Source organism: Streptopelia decaocto (genome assembly GCF_964273445.1).
Source record: "Streptopelia decaocto genome assembly, chromosome: 2".
Classification (NCBI taxonomy): domain Eukaryota; kingdom Metazoa; phylum Chordata; class Aves; order Columbiformes; family Columbidae; genus Streptopelia; species Streptopelia decaocto.
Window position 1 is genome coordinate 132,551,698 of NC_138655.1, and position 23,286 is coordinate 132,574,983.

The 23,286-nt window shown below is 39.3% G+C and overlaps 1 protein-coding gene across 1 annotated transcript in view; it reads right to left on the reverse strand.

Moving 5' to 3' along the window:
* BZW2 (basic leucine zipper and W2 domains 2) overlaps positions 1 to 23,286 on the reverse strand; it is a 56,401-nt gene that overhangs the window by 25,148 nt on the left and 7,967 nt on the right. The window contains exons 2-5 of the mRNA XM_082044245.1: positions 11,273 to 11,337; positions 5,140 to 5,316; positions 3,911 to 4,014; positions 1,207 to 1,272 (exon numbers count right to left, since the gene is read on the reverse strand). Of these exons, the coding sequence (XP_081900371.1) occupies positions 1,207 to 1,272; positions 3,911 to 4,014; positions 5,140 to 5,316; positions 11,273 to 11,330 (405 nt within the window). The 5' untranslated portion in view covers positions 11,331 to 11,337. The remainder of the gene's footprint in view (positions 1 to 1,206; positions 1,273 to 3,910; positions 4,015 to 5,139; positions 5,317 to 11,272; positions 11,338 to 23,286) is intronic.

A 23,286-nucleotide genomic window follows, 5' to 3' on the forward strand; every position in this document is an offset into this window, starting at 1 on the left:
AGTGTGCCAAGAGAATTCTTAGAAACTTAGAGGATTCAAACCAAGCAAGTCAGAGAAGAGAGAAGAGGCGGCTTGAACTGACACGGTATTTGCTTAATATGCTGAACACTCTCTGCAACTTGAATGCTATGAGTCAGTGCTTCTCATGTCAATGATTATAGTAATTAACAGCAAGAACACTAGATTTGGGGGAGCGACAGAGGTAAATTTAGGTCTTTAGAATGATGTACTGAGCAATCAGCACCAGTTAATAGGCATGCTGGCCACAAGCACAAAAATAATTTCCTATATGAGCAAGAATGTATAAATCAGAGCCAAATTTACTCAGCCACTAGAGGTGGTGGTGAGGCATCACACTCCAGACTTATCCTCACTTGACCCTCGCAGCAATCTTTCAAACATTTAAATAATATAGAAATACACATTTATTCTTTTAACAAAAATGGCATTTTAGTCACAGGACAGGTTTTGCCATTATCAGCATGCCTGTTAACTTAGAGTGCAGCAGTGTTTATTATGTACTCAGACCATTAGAAAAATATATTTACATCTGTTACTAGGAGCTCAAAATAGACAAAATAAATCTGTGTTTTGTTTTTCAAAAACTTCTACCCATGTTTCTCCTGTCTCCTTAGAAGTCAGCATCACAAAACAAAACAGTATCCACAAATATCCACTACAGTCTAACGGGCAAATCCTGAGCACTCTGCCAGTGGTGATGACTTTTTCTTGCACATATCTATGGCCTCAAATACAAAAACTTGTGGCTAGGACTCATTCCACAATGCAGGAGCAGTTTAATACTAATACATTGAGTTACACTCTGCAGAGCAGATTTGCATTTATTCTGTGGGAAAAACCCACAGTGAGCGGTTCTATACCAGGACAGTAATATCTTCCCTCATTAAGAACTATATCCCTCCAAAGCACATTGAAGTTCTGCACAGAAAAGCGTGGGATAGGAAGGTGAGTTTGGTCAAAGCCATCAAAGGAAGCATTAATTCAGAAGTACTTTACATCAAGTGCTGCCAGCAGTATTTCCACAGAGCTAAATTTGCAGACTACAGCTGCCACCTGTAGATTCCATCATCTTTTCCAGCAGAGCTAAATAAAATACACGAAAGTGCAGCATTTGTACATATGCAATTATATTAGACACAGGATTAAAACTATTAATGTTTAAAAGGAGACTGCCACCAACTTTACCTTTTTGATTTCATCTTCAAATGCTTTCTCCAGATATTTGTATCTCCTGATGAGTTTATTGAAGACCTAAAGATAAACACAGATTAACAGAAAAGGCAAAGGGAAACATGACTGCCACTACTGAATCTGTAAATAACATCTTTGATTAATCCATAAGACAACTTATCCTTTTTATTATCTCCACAGCAGGAAAGAAAAAAGAAATAGGAAGCACTGATGGCTTCTCACACTGTAGTTTTAGACAATGTTTCTAGGAAATAAGCGGCCAGCAGTATGATATTTCTGCAGTCATCTGCTGCGTTGTCTCTCTCAGGACAGACCATGAAACATCCCTCTATTAGTTTATTTACAAGTGTAGCAATTCTTGCTTTATAAAGCAATGTTTGAAACAGAGAATTGACTGCAGTTTGAGAGTTTTCCATACTTCTCAAAATGTTATTCCTACTCTACTTTTCACCCTGTCCATGGACCAAAAGCAGGGGAAAGGAGGAAGAGATTAACTCTGCACCCTTTCCCCTGGCAACGCAGCTCTCAGGTGTAACTCAACAGAGTGAGGCCATCAGATAACACTGCTGGGCATCTTCAGGAGATGGAGGATCTTCGTCAAATCCACCAACACGAACACTTATAACAAAACACGCTACCACCAGGGAAAGAGGAAAAACATTTGATAAAGCTTTTTACAACAAGTATGTTCTTGGAAACACTTGTTCTCCAGTTTTCACCATTTGTTTCCCATCATGCGGCTACAGATTGTGAAAGCAGAAGCAGCGCAGGTGCAGGCTGCGTTCAGATGGAAGAAGAAATTACACAGACAAAAATCACTGCTCTCGCTACTGTACAAAGGGCACAAAACATATAACTCACTGTTACAGGTAAAAAGGCTTATACAGGGAACAAACGACACTATTGTCAGGCTGGATGGGGCGGGAGGAGGAAGAAATTAAGTTTAGAAAGTTTCAACTTGCTTTCAGAGAATGTAGAATACATCCAGACATCCTAAATGGTATTATTTTGGCTCACAACAGGAGAAAAATTGACTTGTGCCCATGCTGAGAGGCACAGCAACACAGAATTTTAATAAAATAAGGCATAAAATAGAAGGAAGATGAAAATGTAAGCTAGCACCTTGTTCATATTTCCAAAGAAAATTTTGCATATTTTTAAGTCCCTGTAAATGACAGAAGTACAGTTTATAGGCAAATCATTTGCCAAAATATCAACGGTAGCTTTAGTCTTTTTTCTTGAAGACTTTTCACTCTTTGAATTGTTTCCATGATTAAAACCACAAAAAGTAGCCACATTACCAGTTCATTTGGGACTCAAAGTAATAAACTACCTAGAAGATAAAGAAGCTCTAAATGTTATTTTAGCTTAACTCCACTTTTTCATAATACAATATGCATTAAAAACCTAGCGAAGTCAATAAAAGGATACATCTCTTCATTCAGGCATTAACTACAAAATGTTCACTTATTTGGTGGCTTTTGGTTTGAAATGCAGCTAATACATTGAAAATTCCACTGCTTCAAATCCTGAAGCCTTCTTTTCCATTTTCCAACACGCAACCTTTTATTTTAAAATTAATTTTCTCCTTGGAGGACTGGTACTGCCAATTTTTTATTATTAAAGTATTAACATTCCAGAAGGCAGAATCAATGCTTTTACTAATAACAGAGATTTCCCTACGGTAGAATACCTTGTTTTAAGATAATATACAGCTGATACACAAGATGAATTGATTCTCTTTCCAGAAAAAAAAAAAAGTATAATTCACTTATTGAGCTTATCAAATAGACGTGTTTAAAGGAACTTGCTGCTATTTAGCAAAAATTTGTTACCGATGCAGATTCTGATCCCAGCTCCTTTTAAATCAACCGGGCACCTTTTCAGCAACTTACCACCCTCAACACCTTAGCAGGGACAGTGGCTTTTATGTTTTCAATTACTGTCCCCAGCACCCTAATAATAGCTAGTTATTTAAAAATATAAATAAGCTACTTAATTAACAATAAACTTTTGACATATGGGAGTCTCAGTAGTATTGCATTCTTATGCAATCCTACTTGTATCCAGAATTGTCTGGTGGCTTTGAACTTTCAATAGAATTCTTACTGTATTTTCTCATTTAATCATTATCTTCCATTAAAGAGTTATGCCATGTTAGCTTCTCTTCAATAATGTTTTAGGTTTCATTGCTTTTTGTGTTAACTTCCCATAGGCCCATTTGTGCCTTATTCCTGCAAAAGGAATTATATATCACATATGTAATAGAAATGAAAGCTCTTGGAATATATGCCCAATTCCTAACTAGTTATACAACTAAAGGTCGTAGGCGTGAATTTTATATTTTTTGTCATTCATACACTTCACGTATTTCTAAAAATGTGTTCACACAAATCTTTCAGGCTGCATACAGAAAAGGTCAACAAAAATAATAGGATGGTGTCTAAAAATATACTGAACCAACAGCAGCCTGAAATAAGTATGAACGCTTTCTGTAAAATAAAGCATTGCTAGCTGTGATCAGATTATCTTAGACATCCTATTTTCTTACCTAAAATTTAGAGGTTAGGGCAGATCACTGGTTAACTGGATTTTCAATTGCCCTGTAACCAGCCTACTGCCACCTAGACAGTCTGCAGATGTTCCATTGTAGTCCTTCCATAAATGGAAAACAGTAATCAACCATGCCTTTACTGACCTGAGCATAATTTCGGATGGCATCATGATCTTCATCTGCAAAAAATACACAGTGGTTGGTCATCTTGGTCTTGTCATTGTCATCAATACGTGTGCCTCCAGGAGCTAAAAGAAAGAAAGAAAGAAAAAAAAAAAAGCAAGAAACGATTTCTCTCTTTAGAATATATTCTATAATTGTAACATTTAATAAATCTTGTGTTAGTATCACTGAGGCAGAAGGCAAGGGTAAGAGCTAGCAGGGGAGAGGGGGGAACAGAGAGCCCGAGCTGTGCGAGGCTGTGGTGTTATCTGACAAAAGGGACAGGCTGGCTGATATGCTGCTCCTTAGATCACATAGACCTCACAGGACTGAGAGATTTTGAATATCAGCTGGTTTTGAGAGCACTGAGTGTGATCAAATAAGTATGGGTTGAACCATAACCCTCACACATATTTTAATTACTGCTTTAAGCACCACAATAAAATAAATCCTTTCCAAAGAGAAGAGTATTAGCACTCTCTTACTAATTTGAGGACTTCCCCTCTAATGCTTACCAGGCCTGTGTAAACATTCCGAACACTGCTGCCAAAGTTTTCTCCTGGCTTATTTTGTTGAGAGCTTTTTTCCTAGATATTTCCACTGGCTTCTGCTTCCTGCATTACCTCAAGTTTTACAAAAACATATTTTCTTCTTACATACTAAAGAGCAGGAAGCAGGAATCAAACCAATGTGATCCGTAAAAAAAAGCCAACTTATTCAAAACACAGAGGAAGGTGAAAGGTATGTTTTTGCTCAAGCAACAGCACATGAACATGCACAAAGCACTCCTTGTTATCCTTCACTTCTCTCTAGCTAACCTTTGTTGCAACATATAGAAAGCAAGCTTTGCAACAGCTAATAACCTGGAGAGTTATATTATACTTTTTTATGCTAACAAATTCCTGTTTCCCCAAGTTAGTGTGTCTCATTTTTTGTTTGCTGTTGCATTTATATGCTATTTCAGCTCAGACTGAAGGCTTCTCAGAGCAGTATCCATTTGTTGTGATATTTGCAAAACACCTCACACAACCAAGCCCCCAGGTATTACTGCACTACAAACAATAAACAACACGATGATATGAGATGCAAGAAGCATCTAGATAAGTGAAATTGTAATACAGTTTAGAATTTCCACTTTCCAAAGGAAGACAGTATCTAAAAAGAAGCAAGGCTGATCATCAAAATTCTGGATCAGGTACACTGCAGGTTACCTAGCATGCTGCCAGCTACCAAAATATCAAAGAGTGTGTCGGCATAGCGGCGATAATCAAGCCGGGAGCCTGTTGCATCCAGAAACTTGGCTATAGCCTCCAGGTCACTCCCAGCTTCATTGAGGCCTTGGACAATCGTATCCCTGAAGACTGTGGGTTCAAATTTCTCCTTTTCATCTGAAACAGAGATAAAGGAGAAGGAAAAGGAGAGAGAGTCCATTTTTAAATTTCCTGTTAAAATCTTGTACCAGCCAGCAACTGAAATGACCATGGCACATAAACATATTCTTACCATTCACACCCAAAGTTTTTTTGTTTGGCTTGTATTGTCTCTGTCAATTTTGCAGTGTTTACCCTCGCCTCCTCTCCTCCTCACCCCCCCCCCCCCAATACCAAAACACACACAAACATATGGGAATAAATAAAGGGGAGGAAAAGCAACTATTGAAATTGTTTTCAAATTTCATACTCTTACTTTTCTTGTTAAACGTATTATTGAATGTGTGTATCATCATGCATTGCTAAATCTGATAGCAGAATAAAGGGAATGTCAGTTATGTGCACATAATCCCACTGTAGGAACACTCCATTTTTCATTTATTGATATTTTTCTTTTCTAAAATGTTTTTAAAAAGGCAAGACTTCAGGAGAAGATGAGATCAGGGTAGCCGTAAAGATAGTTTTTGCATAAACATTTAGGACCAGGCAAGATAGTGTAACCAAGAATTTATCTTTCATATTCACAGACCTAAGCAGCACAAAGAACGCAAATACAGCAGTCACACTGCATTTTCTACAGCTGTCCCTGGCTGAACTCAATCAAGGCACAGTCTGACCCCCAGACAACATCCCTATGTCAAGGCCTTTAGTCACAACAGATGTATAATAACTGCAACCTCCAGATAAATCTGGGCAGATTTACCCCCACCTCCTGCTGCTGCTCCTTCTAGGCTCTTAACAGCTCACCACAGACACTTGAAGTTTCTTAACAAGTCCTGGCTTTATATAAGGACACATATGAAAGCTTGTTAGCATCAAAATAACTTTCAACTTCAGAAACAGAACTGTGAGTTGTTCCGTGACACTTGAAAACCAAAACTAGTTTGTTATCACCTGCTAACACAAATGTTGACACAAGTTCTTAAAAACCTGCACATACTATTATCCAGAAGACAAATGCAGAGATTTTGAGTTACTAAGACGAATGAGGATTGGTAAAATTCCTCTCTAAACATGTGCGAATGCAGTCTGAAACGCACCAGCTGCCCCAGGCTTTTTGGGAGAAGACGTTCTGGCTGCAGGTTTCCTTTTCCTGCAACTCACAGGACAGCTTTTTATCACAAACGTTAACCAAAAGCAACCCCCAAATGACTTTGTTGTCTCCTAGCCTTTCTCCTCCCAATCTCTTTTCTCCTGCCACAATAGCCTTAAGGCAATTGAACAATTATTTTACACACAATGCCAAATTTTATCAGTTTTATTATTTCTAATATAGACACATTTCTCTCTTGTTGTTCTTGGGCGTACCTGGAGTGCACTCATTCTACCTTCTTCAGAGCATCACTTGCCCATTCTCTCCTTCTTCCAACACAACCCCTTACTCCACAACCATTTTATCTGGAAAGCACAAGCAGTGCCTCCCCACTCAGTGTCCAGGCCACTCAATGGACTAGTTAACTGGTGATTCCAAGGAGCCAACAGCAGCTCCACGGCTGTCAAGCACTCAGAGATACCGGAAAAATGAGGCATCACCTTATTTTCCAGAAATTCCCTGCTATGCCTAGTTGTTAGTGCCTTGTTGACTCTATCACTCGTCTCCAAGCAGCTTGCTGACCCATCCCCTGAAGCTGACCTCCTCAGACCAAAGCTGAGGATTACTCAACAACGTGGGTACCCAGGTACACACTGAGGAAAGCACTGGTTCCCAAACACAGCTCGCCCCAAAGTGATGCACACCATCACAGTGCCAACCCAGCTTCTCCCGCCATGCTCAGCTCCTCTCTCAGCTCACTACAACAACCTGAAACAAGCAACAAACCAACTAACCTCCAAAAAAACAAGTATGTGCACTTCAGGCAGTTTTATTTGCAAACCAGAAACACAGCTCCACCCATAAACAAGTATCTGAGCGTAATTATTCTCTTTTGGGTTACCAAAAAAATACGTATTATTTGCAGGATAAAAAAATAAAAGCCTGATGACTCATTAACTAGTAAGAAGACAGAGTTCTGTCTTAAAAAACTAATCCTATTTTACTTTTTCAACTATATTTTGTCTAAAAATGTACAATGCCCACATCTAAACTGAAAAGTGTTATATGCTTGGTATCATGGGTACACAGTGCTTAATACAAACAAACACCATGATTAATATTTCTTAGCTATTTTAAACAGCTTCTTCTCGCGCCCCAGAAATTCTCCTCTCATCTGGAGTACCCTACTATTTTCTTGTCTATCACAATCTAAAAATTTACACAGGAAGAGGAGGTAAACTCATTGCATGAAAAATGGTTTATAATTTCACTGGAACATTTTCCTACCAAGCTAATGTACTGAAGAGGAATATGCTGATGTAGTACAACGGGGTGAGTAAGAAGCCATCATCAGAAGTGGTGACAGTATGTTGAGCTGTCAAGTACATAATTACTGAACAAGCACAGTTTCAATCACAGGCTAACGGAGGCAGGTGTACCTTGCAGATGCGACTCATACAATATCCAATGCAGCAGTGCTATACACAGCTTTTCATTTTCATCATGTTCCCAGATCTTTATTTCCTTTCTTTTGCGTCTAAGGAAATCACAAAGTACATTTATACACCCCTCCTTACAAATAAACATTAACTCCTCAGCAGGAGGCCCACAACTATATTTCCGTGGAATAAAAATGAGATGCCCTTTTTGGCCCCTCTTCTTACTTCAAGTTAATGTAGAGGTGTTAATATTGACTTCTTACTAGATAATTTTCTTCCTGAAAGTAACATGCCTCATTTTGCTTAGCTTCTTTTTTAAACTGACATTTACTTTTCAGCACCAGTTTTTTAGCGAATATTAACTGTATGTTATCTATACCATGGGAACAAACTGGGTCTCGGCTATTGCCTGTCAGCTTACTTTAAACAATATGCACTGTTTGTTCCTGTTAATGCTTCGGGAAGCTTTTTGCCCTGCAGGTATTTGTCAGCTGTCTGGATACATACATTTTCCTTATTATCTACTGGCATTTCTGCTGTTCTATTTCAGAAGACACAAGGACATCAACTTGCATGCATGCAAGTACAGCGCAGTCAATACAATCCACATTCCACGTATCTGCACCATAAGCACAAATCCCAGCCAGATGCAAACTACCGCTGATCCTCAGCAAAACGTAGTATTCAACAGGTACAGAGACTATACTAAGAATGAACAAAACTATTTTCTTTGCCCAGATCGCTAAAAACTCGACATGGAACTGTGAGATGTCTCCTTCCCTTGGAAGGTGCTTCCCTTTACAACATCATTTTTCTTCCTTCAAATCTTTTAAAAGCCATTTTAATGCCTGATGCTATATATGCTGGAGGCAAGGTTTGTACCTTTTATTAGGTCAATTAATGAAGCTGGAAAGAGTAGGAATTACAAGCTTCTCCTTCATAGTTCTCTCCAAAAATTATTTTAGACACTAAGTACACTGCCAAACTTTAAATAATAATAATAATAATAATAAAAAAATCTCTATTTCCTTTTTTTGCTCTCTGAAAGCTCAAAAATTGTTCAAATTCAGAGATTAGTTGCAGCTAGCTGACCAGTGACAGAGTTCATATAGAGAATTATTTTTCTTAGACTCCCCACAGATCTGCAAATTTCAGATCCTGCTCTCTACCTGGTACACACAACAAAACAGTCTCCGAGGACTGAAATGTCATGGCCAGACCACAGCCACTGCCCTCCATTCTACCTGCGTGACGTTTTGTGACTCCTTGATGTACAAAAACTAGCAGTATCTTCTAGTTTAAGTCCGTGACACTGCTACGATACAAAAAGAAAATACATATACACACAGAAGGGAATGAACATTCTAGGAAGCCATTTCTCTTCCTCAAGCCCTCTGCCTCTAGAAAGATAACAGGTATCTACAATATTTCTAAGCAGGATCCTCAAACGTTAAGGCAACCAGAATTCTGCAATTTTTGAAGAAGAGATTTTATGCTTTAAGCACATAAAGAAATGCCTTCACGTTAAAATTTCTATACTAAAGCCATTTAATATCCCCAACCTCATTGAAGTAATCTCTCTCAAAAAAAAGAAAACAACACCCCACTGAGTCTTTTCCTTTTTCCATGTAGTCAAAGAGCATCTAGTGTCACTTCCCATCACTGTGACAGAAATTCATAGACAGGCACAGAATTACAAATACAAGCTCTTTATTTATTCTAACTATTACTTTTATTAAATAGGGAGCCAAAGACCAAATCAGTATTAGGACCCATTATGCCAAATACATTGCAATACATGGTCTGAAAAGGAAATCTTTATGAGAGAATATTTTCTAGGATAATTTTAGCAAAAAGTATGTACCATAACTGATCAACATAGATTGAATCACACATTGGATCAATCCAGCAGGATGTATATCCGATTGCTTTTACTGGTTGATCTGACAGAGGTTTCTCTTTAGGGATCATTAATTCTACTCCTCTAGTTCCATCTGTGCTGTTGCTAGTTAATGCAGCACACAGCTCCTACTGCACAATGTTCTGGACCATGCCAACACAAAGTTAATCCCACTAATTACTGGAGCATTGCGACAATTAATTACAAACAATATAGGTTAATTTTTTTAATTAGTTATACCTGCAAATGTTGTATGTGATTCATGGAAAGCACGTTTGCAATTCAAGAGACCACATCAGTCAAACAGAGGAAGCGATGTGTGCAAGGGAGGAAAGGTGGAAGAAAGCTGGCACTGGTTTTTAATATGGCTGAAAACAAACTATTTTGCAATTCTCATCCAAACTTCGTGACCATTCTAGATTTCAAGACATGCACTCAGCTGCTTAGACTCGTGACAGAATTCATAATTTTCTGGGAAAGGCTGTGAAGTCTTTTTGTTTCATCCACACTGAGAAAATGCTCAAATTTCTTTTACAGCAAGTTAAGACCAGGTGTTAGATTTTCATCAGAAAGTCAAGATGGAAAAAGTTTGTTACATGACAGACAGAAACCCCATTTATTTGTGCTCTAATCATCTGCTGTTGAAACAGCAAAATATCTAAGCCTTCTTTCCACAAACCAGGCAATCATTTATTAAAAATATTTTTTGCTCTCTAAACCATGACAAAAGCACGCTGTGTACAGTATGAACAAACATCTGAGAATGATACTCACTGTACAGAATATGTGAATGATTGATATAATTAGCACTACTTTGCTTTCTTTAAAAATTGACACAATATTGTACATAGAGTGTTGTCCATGTTTACAGAAAAATAAATATCGCAATTAATAAAATTGGACTTATGCAATGGTAATTGTTTTATTTTAACAACAAAGAAAAAACCTACACTAACGAAGCAGAAATGATATTTACGAAAAAGAAGCCTTCTGACCTCTATTGTTACAGAAAGCAGGGCCAGTGAGATGATCTGTCTATCTCACGGAGACAGAAGGTGAGAGCATTCCTTTTTACATGTGAAAAGTTCATTTATAGATATGGCATAGATTTGAGTCAAAGTAATAAAAACCAAAAATTTTAAAAAAAGAAGGCCAGATATTTTTCTTTATGCAACCTTTAAATAGAAGTTCCTATTTTGCTTTTTTTTAGTTGAAAGGAACATTTTACAAAACATCCGAAACAAACATCTTACAAGTTTTCTTCCTCATGTGTAGATATACTATAAACTCTGTTAGAATCTGATTTTTAACTGAGGTTTCTACAAGACTTAATATCTAATAAACTCAAATTTTATGAAAGTCCTAAGATACCTAGAAAAAATAACAAAATTCATAGCATAGTTAAAATTATCATCTGTACTCTTAACATGGCTGAAGAGGAGATAAACCTTAATCCTATTGAACTTTCAGTTATTCCACCTGCCCTGTTGCTAGTACTTTTAACAAAGAGGAAAATAAAGTAAAAAATGTAACATAACCTACCCCTCTTCCTAGTTTTGAACCGCTGGCCTGTTAGCACCGGCTTCTGATTCTTATTCATAAAATTTCTGGAGAGGGAAAGAAAAATAAAAAGAGAAAAGTATATTTTTACTATGGCATTTACAGACAACAGTTTAACTTAAAGGCAAAATAAACATTCAGTGTAGTAAAATCCCAACACATGAAAATTCTTGATGTATACTCAAAGAATAAATCACATTCTCTTACAAGACGAAGAGCACTATGATCCCAAGAATAACTGTGATGAGATGTGCTTCTCTCAAAACCTGGCTCTTAGCCTCCCTGTACAAAATCCTGAAGGCTCAAACTGGGGCAGGAACGTGAAGGCGCTTCTGTCCTTTCTGCTGGGCAGGGGTACAGCAGAGATGCAGCAGCATCTCATGGGGATGCTCGGGGGCACAGAAGCCCCCAGGACACAGGACTGGCACCATCCTGGTGGGGCTGGGCACAGCACGGGTCTCACCATCATCAGACAGACCCTCAGGGCTACAGGCCATCCTGCTGAAGACATTAACTACTAGGGTCTAACCACAATGTTTTCACCATCAAATCCCAATCAAATGTTTCTTCCGAGCATTACTATATCATAGTAACTTCTAGTTCTTAAAAACATGTACGTGTTGTAAAAATAACAAATGATAACCATACCTCCCCACATCAATTTTGTGTATAAATACACAGTTGAAGACATACACAGCACATCATGTAACAAAAACAGTAAAAAATGCTGGGCTTATATTACTTCAGATCTTAACAGTGAATCTCAACATGCAACATTAAAAAATTTGGGAAGTTATCACATATTAATGCCATTTTATCTAAAGAAAACAAAACTATTTTTCAGCTTTGCATATAATCAGTTTAATCACACGAGACGCAGCTTGTGCAATGAGCAGCTAAGCAAACAGCTGAATGCAAACAGCAGCGAATACAAGAAGCTTTGCAGCACGTGGGAATCATCACGGGTCATTCCCTGTCCTGCCAACAGCAAGTGCCAGTGCTGGGACTTGCAGGCCACCTATTTCACAACCTGAAGGTCTTTAGGTCACTGTTACATACAATTTGCTCATCCAGAATAGTCTTACCATGGAAGAAGCTTTGTCCTTTGGGCACGTTCTTCTAATAACTTTAGTTTTGCAAAAATGTGTATTATTTGTATTTCTTCACTGCGGACTCGGAAGGTCTAGTTTAAAAGTACACACATTTACCAACACTTCTTCCTAGCATAAGGGAAACTCAAGCTCTGTGGCTAGAAAGATGCCGACCACACATTACTATCCAAGTTAATGCTCTCTCTGGCCCTGCAAGTTCATTTAACAACCCTGTTAACAATGCTCTAGCTACCCAGTATGTTCCCATCCAGCAGAATACCTCTTCTAGCTGCAGCATCACTATCCAGCCACTTTTGCAGCATTTCAAATGTTTAACTTGGCAAACCACTGCTTTCTAGTCAAGGTCTACTATTTATCTGCAATCAGAAACTGCCCACATGCACTGGAAATAGCCACTAAAGTTCAAGAGTCAAGACCGGTTTTGCTTCCTGCAAGTCATCAAAAATAGAAAGATGCAACAAGCAGTTAAACTGAGATTTAAAGCTATGGTTTTAACAGACCAAGAAGCGTTTAAAAAAAAACGCAACACTAAATAGCCTTCTGGAAAAATGGTTTGTCCATCTGCAAAGAGAGTTAAAAATGGCAAGCCAAGCGCTGTAGGATCCAAGCCTCCCATCCGAGCAGAGCTCAAAAGCCTCCTTCCCCCACTGAGCTGTCTCAGTGGCAGAGGAACAGGAGGTGCTTTTAAAATTAATTAGGCAGATAATTTAGCAGTCAACAGGGATAAGCAACAGCCCAGCCTCTAGCCAGTGACCAGCTAGATGTGACATATTTATCTGGTTTGTCTTTCTGGCCTTCGGTTATTTGTAAGAGACTGATCTATAAAATATAACATTCGCCGAGGTTTTTCTGACTGTATTTACACCTGATGCTGATACCTTACTCCTTGTTCTGGGTTTAAAAAATGTTAATTTCAATAGATTGCAGAAGGAGCCCCTAAGGTTCAAAAACAAAGTGTCAAGCAAGCCACACAGCAGGTAAGAATTAACCCTCTTGTCACAGCTCTTTCAGAGCACAAACATGCCATCGGGCTGGGATCAACACTGCCCATCTCCTTCATGGGAGGAAGACAACAAAATGAATGACACCTGACACTCAACTCAGTCATACTGGTACAGTTTCATAGTTGCTATGAAATATATAAATGCATATGCTAGATTTCTAGTGCTAGACTTCTACTTTCCTTTGATACAGTGTCTTTTTAAACTGCGAGAAGTGTTGCACACACATGAAGCTTGACTATCAGATTTTACAACTGTTCCCTGTGAATATGCCCTCTAAAACAGCTGGGAACAAGATTAAAAAAAAAAAAAAAAAAGCAAGCAGTTACAGCAAGACTCATCACTACTGGCAGATTTAATGACTACACAGGTTCAGGAAAACAGAAGAGACTTTTGAATAGTTAATTACTGGGAACACAGGATCTGCCGCCTTCTATATTTAACTTTAATGCACCGTGCTCTAATCTGCTGGAGAGAGAGTCAGGCTTTATGAGGAGCTCCCTCAAGCACTGGCCCAGGGAGAGCACCGGCACTTTCATCACGAAACCGCAGCGCGAGCCTGCGCAAAACCAACCCAGTGATCTGTACGACAGCCCAGGATGCACCTATACTGCAAATGACACCAGGTACTGTAAATCAGATTTTGAAGTGCTGTTGCCACCACAACAGGTGTCTGTGGTTTAAAATCTACAAAAGTGAATGCAATTTAAAAAGTTTTGTTTGTTTGTTTGTTTTTTAAAGCAAAAACACACCACCAACAGCACAGAAATGATGGCTGAAAATCGTAAATTTAAGGTGGCAGCATATAAACTTGCACAGTACATTTGATTGTATTGCTGTGCAGCCTGCCTCTCAGGTGTCACGTAGCCAGAAAGCCTTGAAATCATAAAAGACCTTGAACTATTACATATATTCTCCATTTTGAAAGGTACAGGATCTGGGTAGGTCAAAGGCAAATTTTGAAATGCCGGCTAGAGAAGTAATACTGGTTTCAGAGAAGTAAACATCCTAAGGATGGGTAAGAAGGAAATAGCCTCAAAAAGAAAAGCTAAACCACCAGTCAAACTTAGATCTTGCAGCCCAACATCCTACACGATTTGTAGGAATAGCCAGCGGGAAAGAAAGCAAGAGGTGTGGAAATGATAGCTCCTCAGCACACTCCGTTCGCAGATTCCACCATTCTACAGAAGATGGGAGAGGCTCGGCAATAGATACTTCACTCTTGAGTCTCCTTTGGGATCCAGAAAACCTCTTGTAAACAACTCGTGTTCAAATATCCATACCTGAATACCTTTTATTTTATAAGCAGGGTGACCCAAGCGGGAGATGTCAGACAGCAGTACAGAACCAGGCAACACACTCCAGAACAGGCTCATTTTCCACACAAACCTGAAAATGTCTAAGCCTGACGGTAACAAACTCGTATCTACAAAATTCATCAGAAAAATAAAAAAATGCATGACAGAACAGTTTCCCAAATTTCATTCCCACTCTTGTCAACGGGCTTCTACAAAACAGATTCATACTTAAAAAATATGAGGTTGTTGATTTGGTACATTCTCCTGAAACTGCTTGAAGTCCACAAGTTCAGTTTTCTCTACAGTTGCTTCTCATTTACATGCTAAAGACCCTAAACAGCTAAAATAAAACTAGGGGTCTTCTACACTTGTAGATTAGATCTAGACATATATGATATAGCAGTTTCTATAATTGACCAATACTTCTCACACAACTAATTCAAATGGTAACAGTATTAATTAATAAAATTAATTTACAAAACAAGCAACAGATGAAGTAACAGTTACTTCAGAGCTTTGCCGAGCTTGAGCTTGCTTAACAAGTCAGAAAAACGTAGCCTTTTATCTATACCACAGGGAAGTTCTCAAAATGATCAACTCCTAAATTATTGAAAGCCTTGGTAAGGCTGAAGTTTCTAGCAAGCTAAAATACTGGAAACATTTGTTCTTGGAAATGTATTGCTCAAATTGAAACAAAACAACACAACAAAAAAACACTGAAACCTTTATCCAAACCAACACGATTTTTCTAAGCATCATTTTACACTTCTTTTAACTGAAGTCTCAGAATCATCTAAGATTCTTCAAACATTAACACATTCACAAATTCAAGAACAGTTGCTTCACAGCAGTGAAACCTCACTGTCCTAGTTATTTATGGAGAGAGGGAAATCAATGCCAGACAACATTAAAAAGAAAAAACATAAACAAAAAACTGTTCACTACAATTCTCTGCCAAGATTTTAATGGCTCTCTGTCCACAGGGCACTGTAAGAATGGGCAGGCAGAGACCCTGTGTGCAGCCCACCAGTGGGCTCCAGCATCACTGCTCCACGGGATGCTGCTGCTGCTGCTGCAGGGACTCGCCGATGGCATTTGATTGACAAGGTGCTGGAGAGAGCTGCCAGAGCACCACCAACACAGCACCACCAGCTTTCACAGGAACAGATGCTTGGCAGGATTTATTTCCATCTCTTTCCCTTGCTCAGACATCATGCAAGACAGGAACACTCATCACAAAGTCAAATACAATAAAGCATGATGGGGAGACTTTCTTTGAAGGAAAAATCCCAACCCACATATAAGATCAATATTTTTTCCCTGAAGAAGTGGGATATCCAGGACATTAAAAGGCTTTATTGGGTCTTTTTCATTCAGCAATGTTACTAGGCATTTTCATCCTCTCACTGTTACAGTTCCAGGCTTCGGATGCAAACCTAAAGAGGGTTTTCCTCTTCTTTCAGCAACAAGCCAAGGAGTCATGCTAAAAGCATATTACCGGATTTGAACAACACGGAGGAAGAGCTGCCCTTGAGCTTCTGCTGGAGAGGAAACATGTCAGCACACAGCCAGCAGCACTCTGCTCCCTGGGAAGTCAGCAGGCAGCTAGACTGCGAGCTAACAAAACCTTTAGGTGGAAAACTCCGATATCATTACTGGTATAGATTAACAGAGTGATGTAAGAGGACGACAGGCCGGAGCGGACGCAATGCAGCCACCAGTTCTCACCCAATTCTCGCCAGGCTTCCTGCTTTCCACCCGGACTTGGGTCCCCCATGGGGACTCTGGCAGCTCCCGTGTTTGCACAGGCGCTTCCCAAGGCCTGGCAACACACATCGGTCACGCAGCCCACACGGCTCCTGCAGTGGTCACCACAACAGCTGTGAAGTATCTTCTGCTTTAAAACAGTTTTAGTGCTCTCATAAAGCTACAGAACCCACCCCAGCTGCTGACATTTCCCAGGTCCAGTCAGTGTGAAGGAAAAGCACTTTATTTTACACACCCAAGGCAGTACTTTGGCTAGCCCACAACGTGAAGAGCGGTAGCAACACTCCCTACGTTCTGCTAAAGCTCACTTTGATACTGCTGAAAAATAAGGTGATAAAAAGCTCTGTTTGCTGCTTCGCAGGGTCCCAAGTGCTGAGGACGAGACCAGAGCAGCACTAAGAAGCCGCCTCTCTCCTCTGTACATCTGGGGAGCCAGCAAAACCAAGCCCTTACACTTAGTGAGACTCACCGGGTTTTCTTTATGCAGGTTGACTTGTGCTATTTCATCACCATTTTCCAACTCTTACCCTCTGTTCCTAAAACACAGGGTTTTTTTTTTTAAGAAGTGACTAATAATCTGGAGGTCTGTAACTTCAGACGTGGTACAAATCAGCAGGAAGGGCAGCACTGGCAGCCGGAAGGTTTATCTTGCCATTTTGCCCACAGAGGCCACCAGCAGAGTTAAATGTTTATGAAACCTTTACCCCAAAGGTTTCACTCATTACAAACAGTAAAGCCAGAGCCAGGCTCTTACCACATTAAAATCACCTCACTGATTTTATTGCACAAACAACCTCAACGGCAACATGCATGGACTAAGCAGCCACATAATGATGCGCAGGGTAAATACAATCAAGCTTTTAGTATTTACATGAAAAAAAGGATACTGCTAATCCACATGTTTATTACTGAAAAATACATCTTCTGTTAGGAGTTAATTTTGCCTATGACATTACAGCACACGAAGCAACTAGATATCGACCTTTGATTTCGTACTTGGAAGCATGCCCTAGTACCCGTGGCTATCATGTGTAGTATCTCAAGATAGTGTTGGAGCAGGTTTTCAGCACACACCAAATGCCCTGTCTTTCCCAAAAGAGCCTTCCAGAAGCTCTTCAGGCACCTAATATTGATTTATTTATTTTTAAAATCACAGGACAGTGCTTTTCCACAGTAAAAAGTAAGTGTCCACTCTAATAAAAGTAATTGTCCTTTATTAGCATGCCTTGTGGGAGAAAGAAGACAAAAAGATTCATCAAGTGGAATTGGTTTAATTCTGCAGCAAGTACAAACAAATACCAAAAGAGAAAGAAACTTGCCACACATTAAGTAAAAAACTGTGCTCATGCAAGATTCTCCATCCAAGAATTGTGTAACCTGTGAGTAGTTATACAGCTGAGAAATAAGTAAAACCAACTAAAAATGAGAAGACAAACACACTGAAATTTGTACCATAAATCTTGTCACCTAACTGCTAAACTGAGATGCACGGGAAGATGTTTCTTGAAAAAAACTCAAAAAACACTAACAAACAAATCATCAAACCCCAACACTGCCACCAATTAAAGTACAATCACACACTGCATCACAGATCTAGCCCACTACATGTATTTCAGGACAGCAGATATTTCTTAGGTCCCTCACCAAGAATTGCTACAGAAGTGCCTCAGCTGAATAACAAGGTAAAAACAAGACAGAAATCTCCCATGACCAAAGCACTCCAGATGCACTTCACCAGGTCAAGAGATCTGTAAATTGAACAACCAAGGCAATGAATTTCTGTGTCTTGCAATCACCAACCATATGAAATAGGCATGAGTCAAGTCACAGTCAGTGGGGGAAAAAATCTTAATTATTGACAGATAAAAATACAAGTCAAGAAAATGAAATCATACCTAGGGTTGACACACACAAAATCTTATCTTTCAGTAACAAGGTTTCTTTCCACAACTAAGAGGAGAAATTAGATATAGTTCTTCAAGGGCAAGGTGTTAGTAGGAGCTTTTCTCAGACTGCTGAGAGCTCTCTTAGGCTGCTGTGCTCCTCACTGAAGTACCTGAGATAATGGAGATGGTGTATTGCTACAGATAGTTCATACCCAATTAACATTCATTTTAAGGTGATGGCCAGCCATCTAATTCCAAGCTTGCATGCCCTGCCAGCAGGAAAACCTCTTAGAAAAAGAAGGGGATAAAAAGGATCTGCAGAGATCAAGGTCAGGTTAACTTGAAAAACAAGCAGAAGACCGTACTCTTCCAGCGTTTACAAGATTTTTTTTTTTTTCCTTATGCAATATACCACTTTCAATGGACTGTGCAGATGTTAGAACAGGATTCTTGAATCCAGAGGGACAGTGGATGTGCTGTTTATCCTGAAAAAATATAACTATCTCACCAATTACTGTAAGAGATGGTGTTCCTATAGGAAAAACAATGCAGCTGAAACTCTGCAAAAACATGATTATAAAGGTACTGCTGCAGTTTAGCTAAATTCTTCACTAATGTTTGGCAGAGAGAGTAGTACCAGATACCATTCACGGTGCACTAGCAAGAAATCATTAATGGAGGTACTTTATAGGGGTCCCCTGAGACAGGTCTCCAATAAACCAAAAAAAAAAAAAGCAAGTATTTGGAAGAAAGCATGTTAAAAAAAGGTTCCAGGCAATGAAGTCTGTGAGACACAAGACAATAGAAGAACAGCTCAGTAATGACAGCCAGTGGCAAGAAGAGCAGCTTTCTTATGCAGGGTACCACTCCCCTGCTTCTCTTTTTTAATGTACCAGCCCACTGAAAGTTGTATTTTTACATTATCGACCCTAGTCGATATCAAATATCAAAACAACAAAATCAGAGGTGTGTTGCTTCCATTTTTCTTGCTGCCTCAAAGCTCTGAGCAGCAAAAGCAGACGAAATCACTGGTGTCTCCAGGATACAGCACTGCAGCGTTTGAAAACCCGTAAGTTGTCTTCAAAGTTACACGGGCTAAGCTTAAAAATGAAAAAACCCCAAACCCTAAGTGTGCATTCTCCAGAAAGTAATGCCTCCCAGTTGCTAACAGTTTATTATTACACGAACTAAATACAGTAATCAGAGGAGGGATGTATTAATAGCCAGCACCTCTTATACACTTGCAAGTAGTGAAGGCCATGGCTTTAATAAAATGACAACTGCTGTAAACAGACAAGCAAATTTTAACTCAGAATTCCTTACTTATTTTTTCAAAGCACATGCAAGAGAAAGGAGTTCACTGAGTTAACACATGGCTTTTTACCCGCAGGATAGTTAATCAGCTTCTAGATACTTGGATTTTGATATTTCTGGCTAAAAAGAGATGGCACAAAGAGCCAGCAGTGGAAACGCACAACGCTTTGCACCATGTCAAGTATTCTAAACACACCAGCTAATGCTGATTATGCTGTTAGCAGCATTCACTTGGCCAGAAAAAGAGTCCATAAATGACCCGCATGGAAGCCTGAAAGCTCTTAGATGGATTCACGGAACAAGAGTCTATCAAGGGCTATTAAACACAGGGATGATACAACCTTCTGAGCTGAAAATTGCTGTATGACAAGAGCATGAAAGAAACAAATGTAGCATTCCCATCTACCTACCTATATTTTTACAACATCCTTCCCCGCACACACTTTTTTACACCTACACAACTCTACAGACCACTTTGAGAGACCAGGCTCTGGATCAAAGGCCAATTTCTCCCAGTAAGTCAAGCTTTGGTCTGAGATCAGGTAACTTAGAGGCATCATGTATCCCACACAGCTCCTTCTCACTCTGTGCTTTGAGAAAGGCTCTCTTAAGTCCATAAACACATCAGGCAAGCTTTACTCACCCACAAGAACACTCTCCACTGCGGAGTATATGACAACGGCACTGAGAGCTGGGTGGGAATTCAGGACGGGCAGGTGAGGAGGAAAAGTAAACAAAAATCCCAAGGGGGCTGACCCAGGTCAGCCTATTGTGTTACTAATTTTGTAGGAAGACTTTAGATTGCTTCTTTTTGAGATGACAGCAGACATTCAAACTAGTTGTTTTCAGTGTGTATACATACATACATACATATATATATATACACACACACACATTTAAATACACAGTTGACCAGAATGTCAGAATTAAGAAACATTGCCATGAAAGGAAATAAAATAAAGTAACAATATAAATCACCCGAGCTAGAAGAAAACACAGTAATTAGCCTGTTGCCTCACGAATTTGTATCAATTTTCCAGTATTAGTGTCATGTGCTAACAGCATAATCACATTACAAAAAGCTAGTAGGAGTTATTGAGTGAGAGACATCTGCCTCACCCAGATGTAGCCCAGAGCAGATATATAATATTTTACCCCACTCCACTGCAGAGGCAGCAAATCCCACCCGTGGTCAGTACCTTTTACACTGCAGCAGTTCCTGAAGCGCTTTGTGTCCACACACTGGGAATGGACGTATGGACAGCTGTCAGTCAGCTCAGGGCAAAAAAACGACAGTTTAATGGATGCTATTAGTTGTAAGGACCACTGCCTATTTCACTGTCGATCATTTTAGGAGGCAATTAGCAAAGCCAAAACCGGTATCCACTTCTCCTGACCAAACACCCAACTGTCAGAACCCAAAAATGGGGAATGTTTGACTTAACTTTAGACATGAATTGACGGCAGACACCTAAGTCTGTGAAAAGAGCCAAAAATTGCAGGGGCAATCAATGGAGAAAAGTAAACATTTCCAGAAAATAGCTTATCTAAAATATTCTGCTTGCCCATCTCCGGGTGGGATCTTAAGGGAGTCTCTTGTGAACAGTTTCACTGCTTCAGGCACTTTTTAGATATTTGAACCAGATCAAAACTTCCTCCAACAGTTTCTACAACACTACAACAGAAATTCACACCTGGAGATTGGCAATCTGTGTGAGAGCCTATAGTGGCAATCTGTGTGAGAGTCTATAGCTCAGTGACACCTAAAAAGAGTTTAATCACACAGCCAAAATTAACAACAGAAGGATTACTAGTGGTATATTGTTCAGTTCTATAGCTAATTCAGTAGACCTGCTTGCTTATCTTTCTGAGATGTTTCACAGAGTCTCCATTGTTGGGCAAGAAGTTTCAAAATCCAGCGTACCACAAATATGCTGAAAGAACAGGCTCAGCGTTAGACCATAACCACCCACCCGTGCCCAACCCAGTTTCTGAAGCCAAGCGTTACTGCTGGAGTTACAGATTTCTAACCAGAAGAGGTTTAAGATCTTTTTTAATGGGCATAAAACCTCACTATGCCAGCCAGTCTGGCTTCCTTCGGCAGAAAGAGCACACAGCCGCTTTTTGTGACTGTTTGGGCTGGATCAATGTCAGCTCCGCACAATGATATTTGACACTGTTAATAGGGAAACCTATTTTCCTGTTCACAGCGTTATTGTTCATGCACTGGAAAGACCGATGTCAGCAACCTACTTTTGTGGATAACCTAATAAAGGTTCCAGGGGATGTATGTCTGTCTGTAGGTGTATGCACACAAAAGTACATGTAAGAGAGTAAGAATGCCAATAAAAGCTATGTTAGATTTCTACAGCTCACCTCCAACAAGGATGCAAGAGGTGAATAAATTAAAAGGTTTATCAACAAGACAGCTAAAGATGTTTTTTTTTCTGGACTGAAAAAACACAATGAAAGGCTTGGCTGGTTTCTCTGAGGACTTCAGAAAGATATGCCAGTTAACCTAGGGCTTTTGAACCTCAATCTAGAAAAGGATTCTACAAAATACATTAACTTTCAGTGAAAAAAGGGCAAATACCTTTCACTGATATACCTCCTGTCCTTTTGAAAGAAACAAGCCTTTCAAAAGCCAAAATATCATTAACAGCTACTGCATCTATTGTACAATTAGGAAAACAAAACAACAAAAAAATTTCTAATTTTAAGAAGTGAACTGATGCTAAATCCCAAAATGTAGATCTGTTCTGTCATGGATACATACAGTCAAACTCTCAAAGTCAATGAACTGACTGTTAAAACCCATTCAGACCAATGCATTTGCATCCCACATAGAATTGATACACTCTGTGGCATTGAAAAACTAGAAAACCTAGCATATGTTCTCTGCTAATGGAAGATAAAATGTAAAGGTAGAAGTGCCAAGCTAAAATTATTTTTTAAAAATCTAAAATGAAACAGCAGATGTTTAACCTGACTCTCAACCAAGGGCTTTGCAACAGGTGGTAATTTTCCTTTAATCTTGACAATGCTGCAAAAACAGAGTTGGTATTTCAGATTAAGAGTATGTTGATATGAACCTTTATTAACCAATTCTTGAGAACACTGATTTTGGTAGCTATTCAGTAATCTAATTTCACCTGTGAAATGCTCTGTCTTGACGCATTTGGCTTCAGAGACCCGTGGACCACTGCTTGCAGGTGACAGTTAAAGAATCCCACAACTTCATCACAGGAGAGACCAGATAGTCTGATGCCTCAATGATTTAGCAACGTAGGTCACTAAACAACCAGTCCACTGTCACAACACAGGATCTTGGAGGCACAACAGTAACACAAACTGACACACTGATGACAGGGCACACTGGGAAGAAGGCACTTTTCAGACCAATAGAGACTTTAACAGGAATAAAACAATTTAAAATATAAAGCCCTTCCTTTGTCTCCTTTGCAAGAGTAGATTATTTTTTCCTTCCTCTAATCCAAGGAAAAATCTTGTAATAGAGTTACACAAAACAAAATAGCCCAACTCAAAACCCGGCAAAAGACCTCATCCAGGTGTTTGAGCAGAGGTGAAGCACGTTCTTCCCTGTGCTGGGAAGTGACC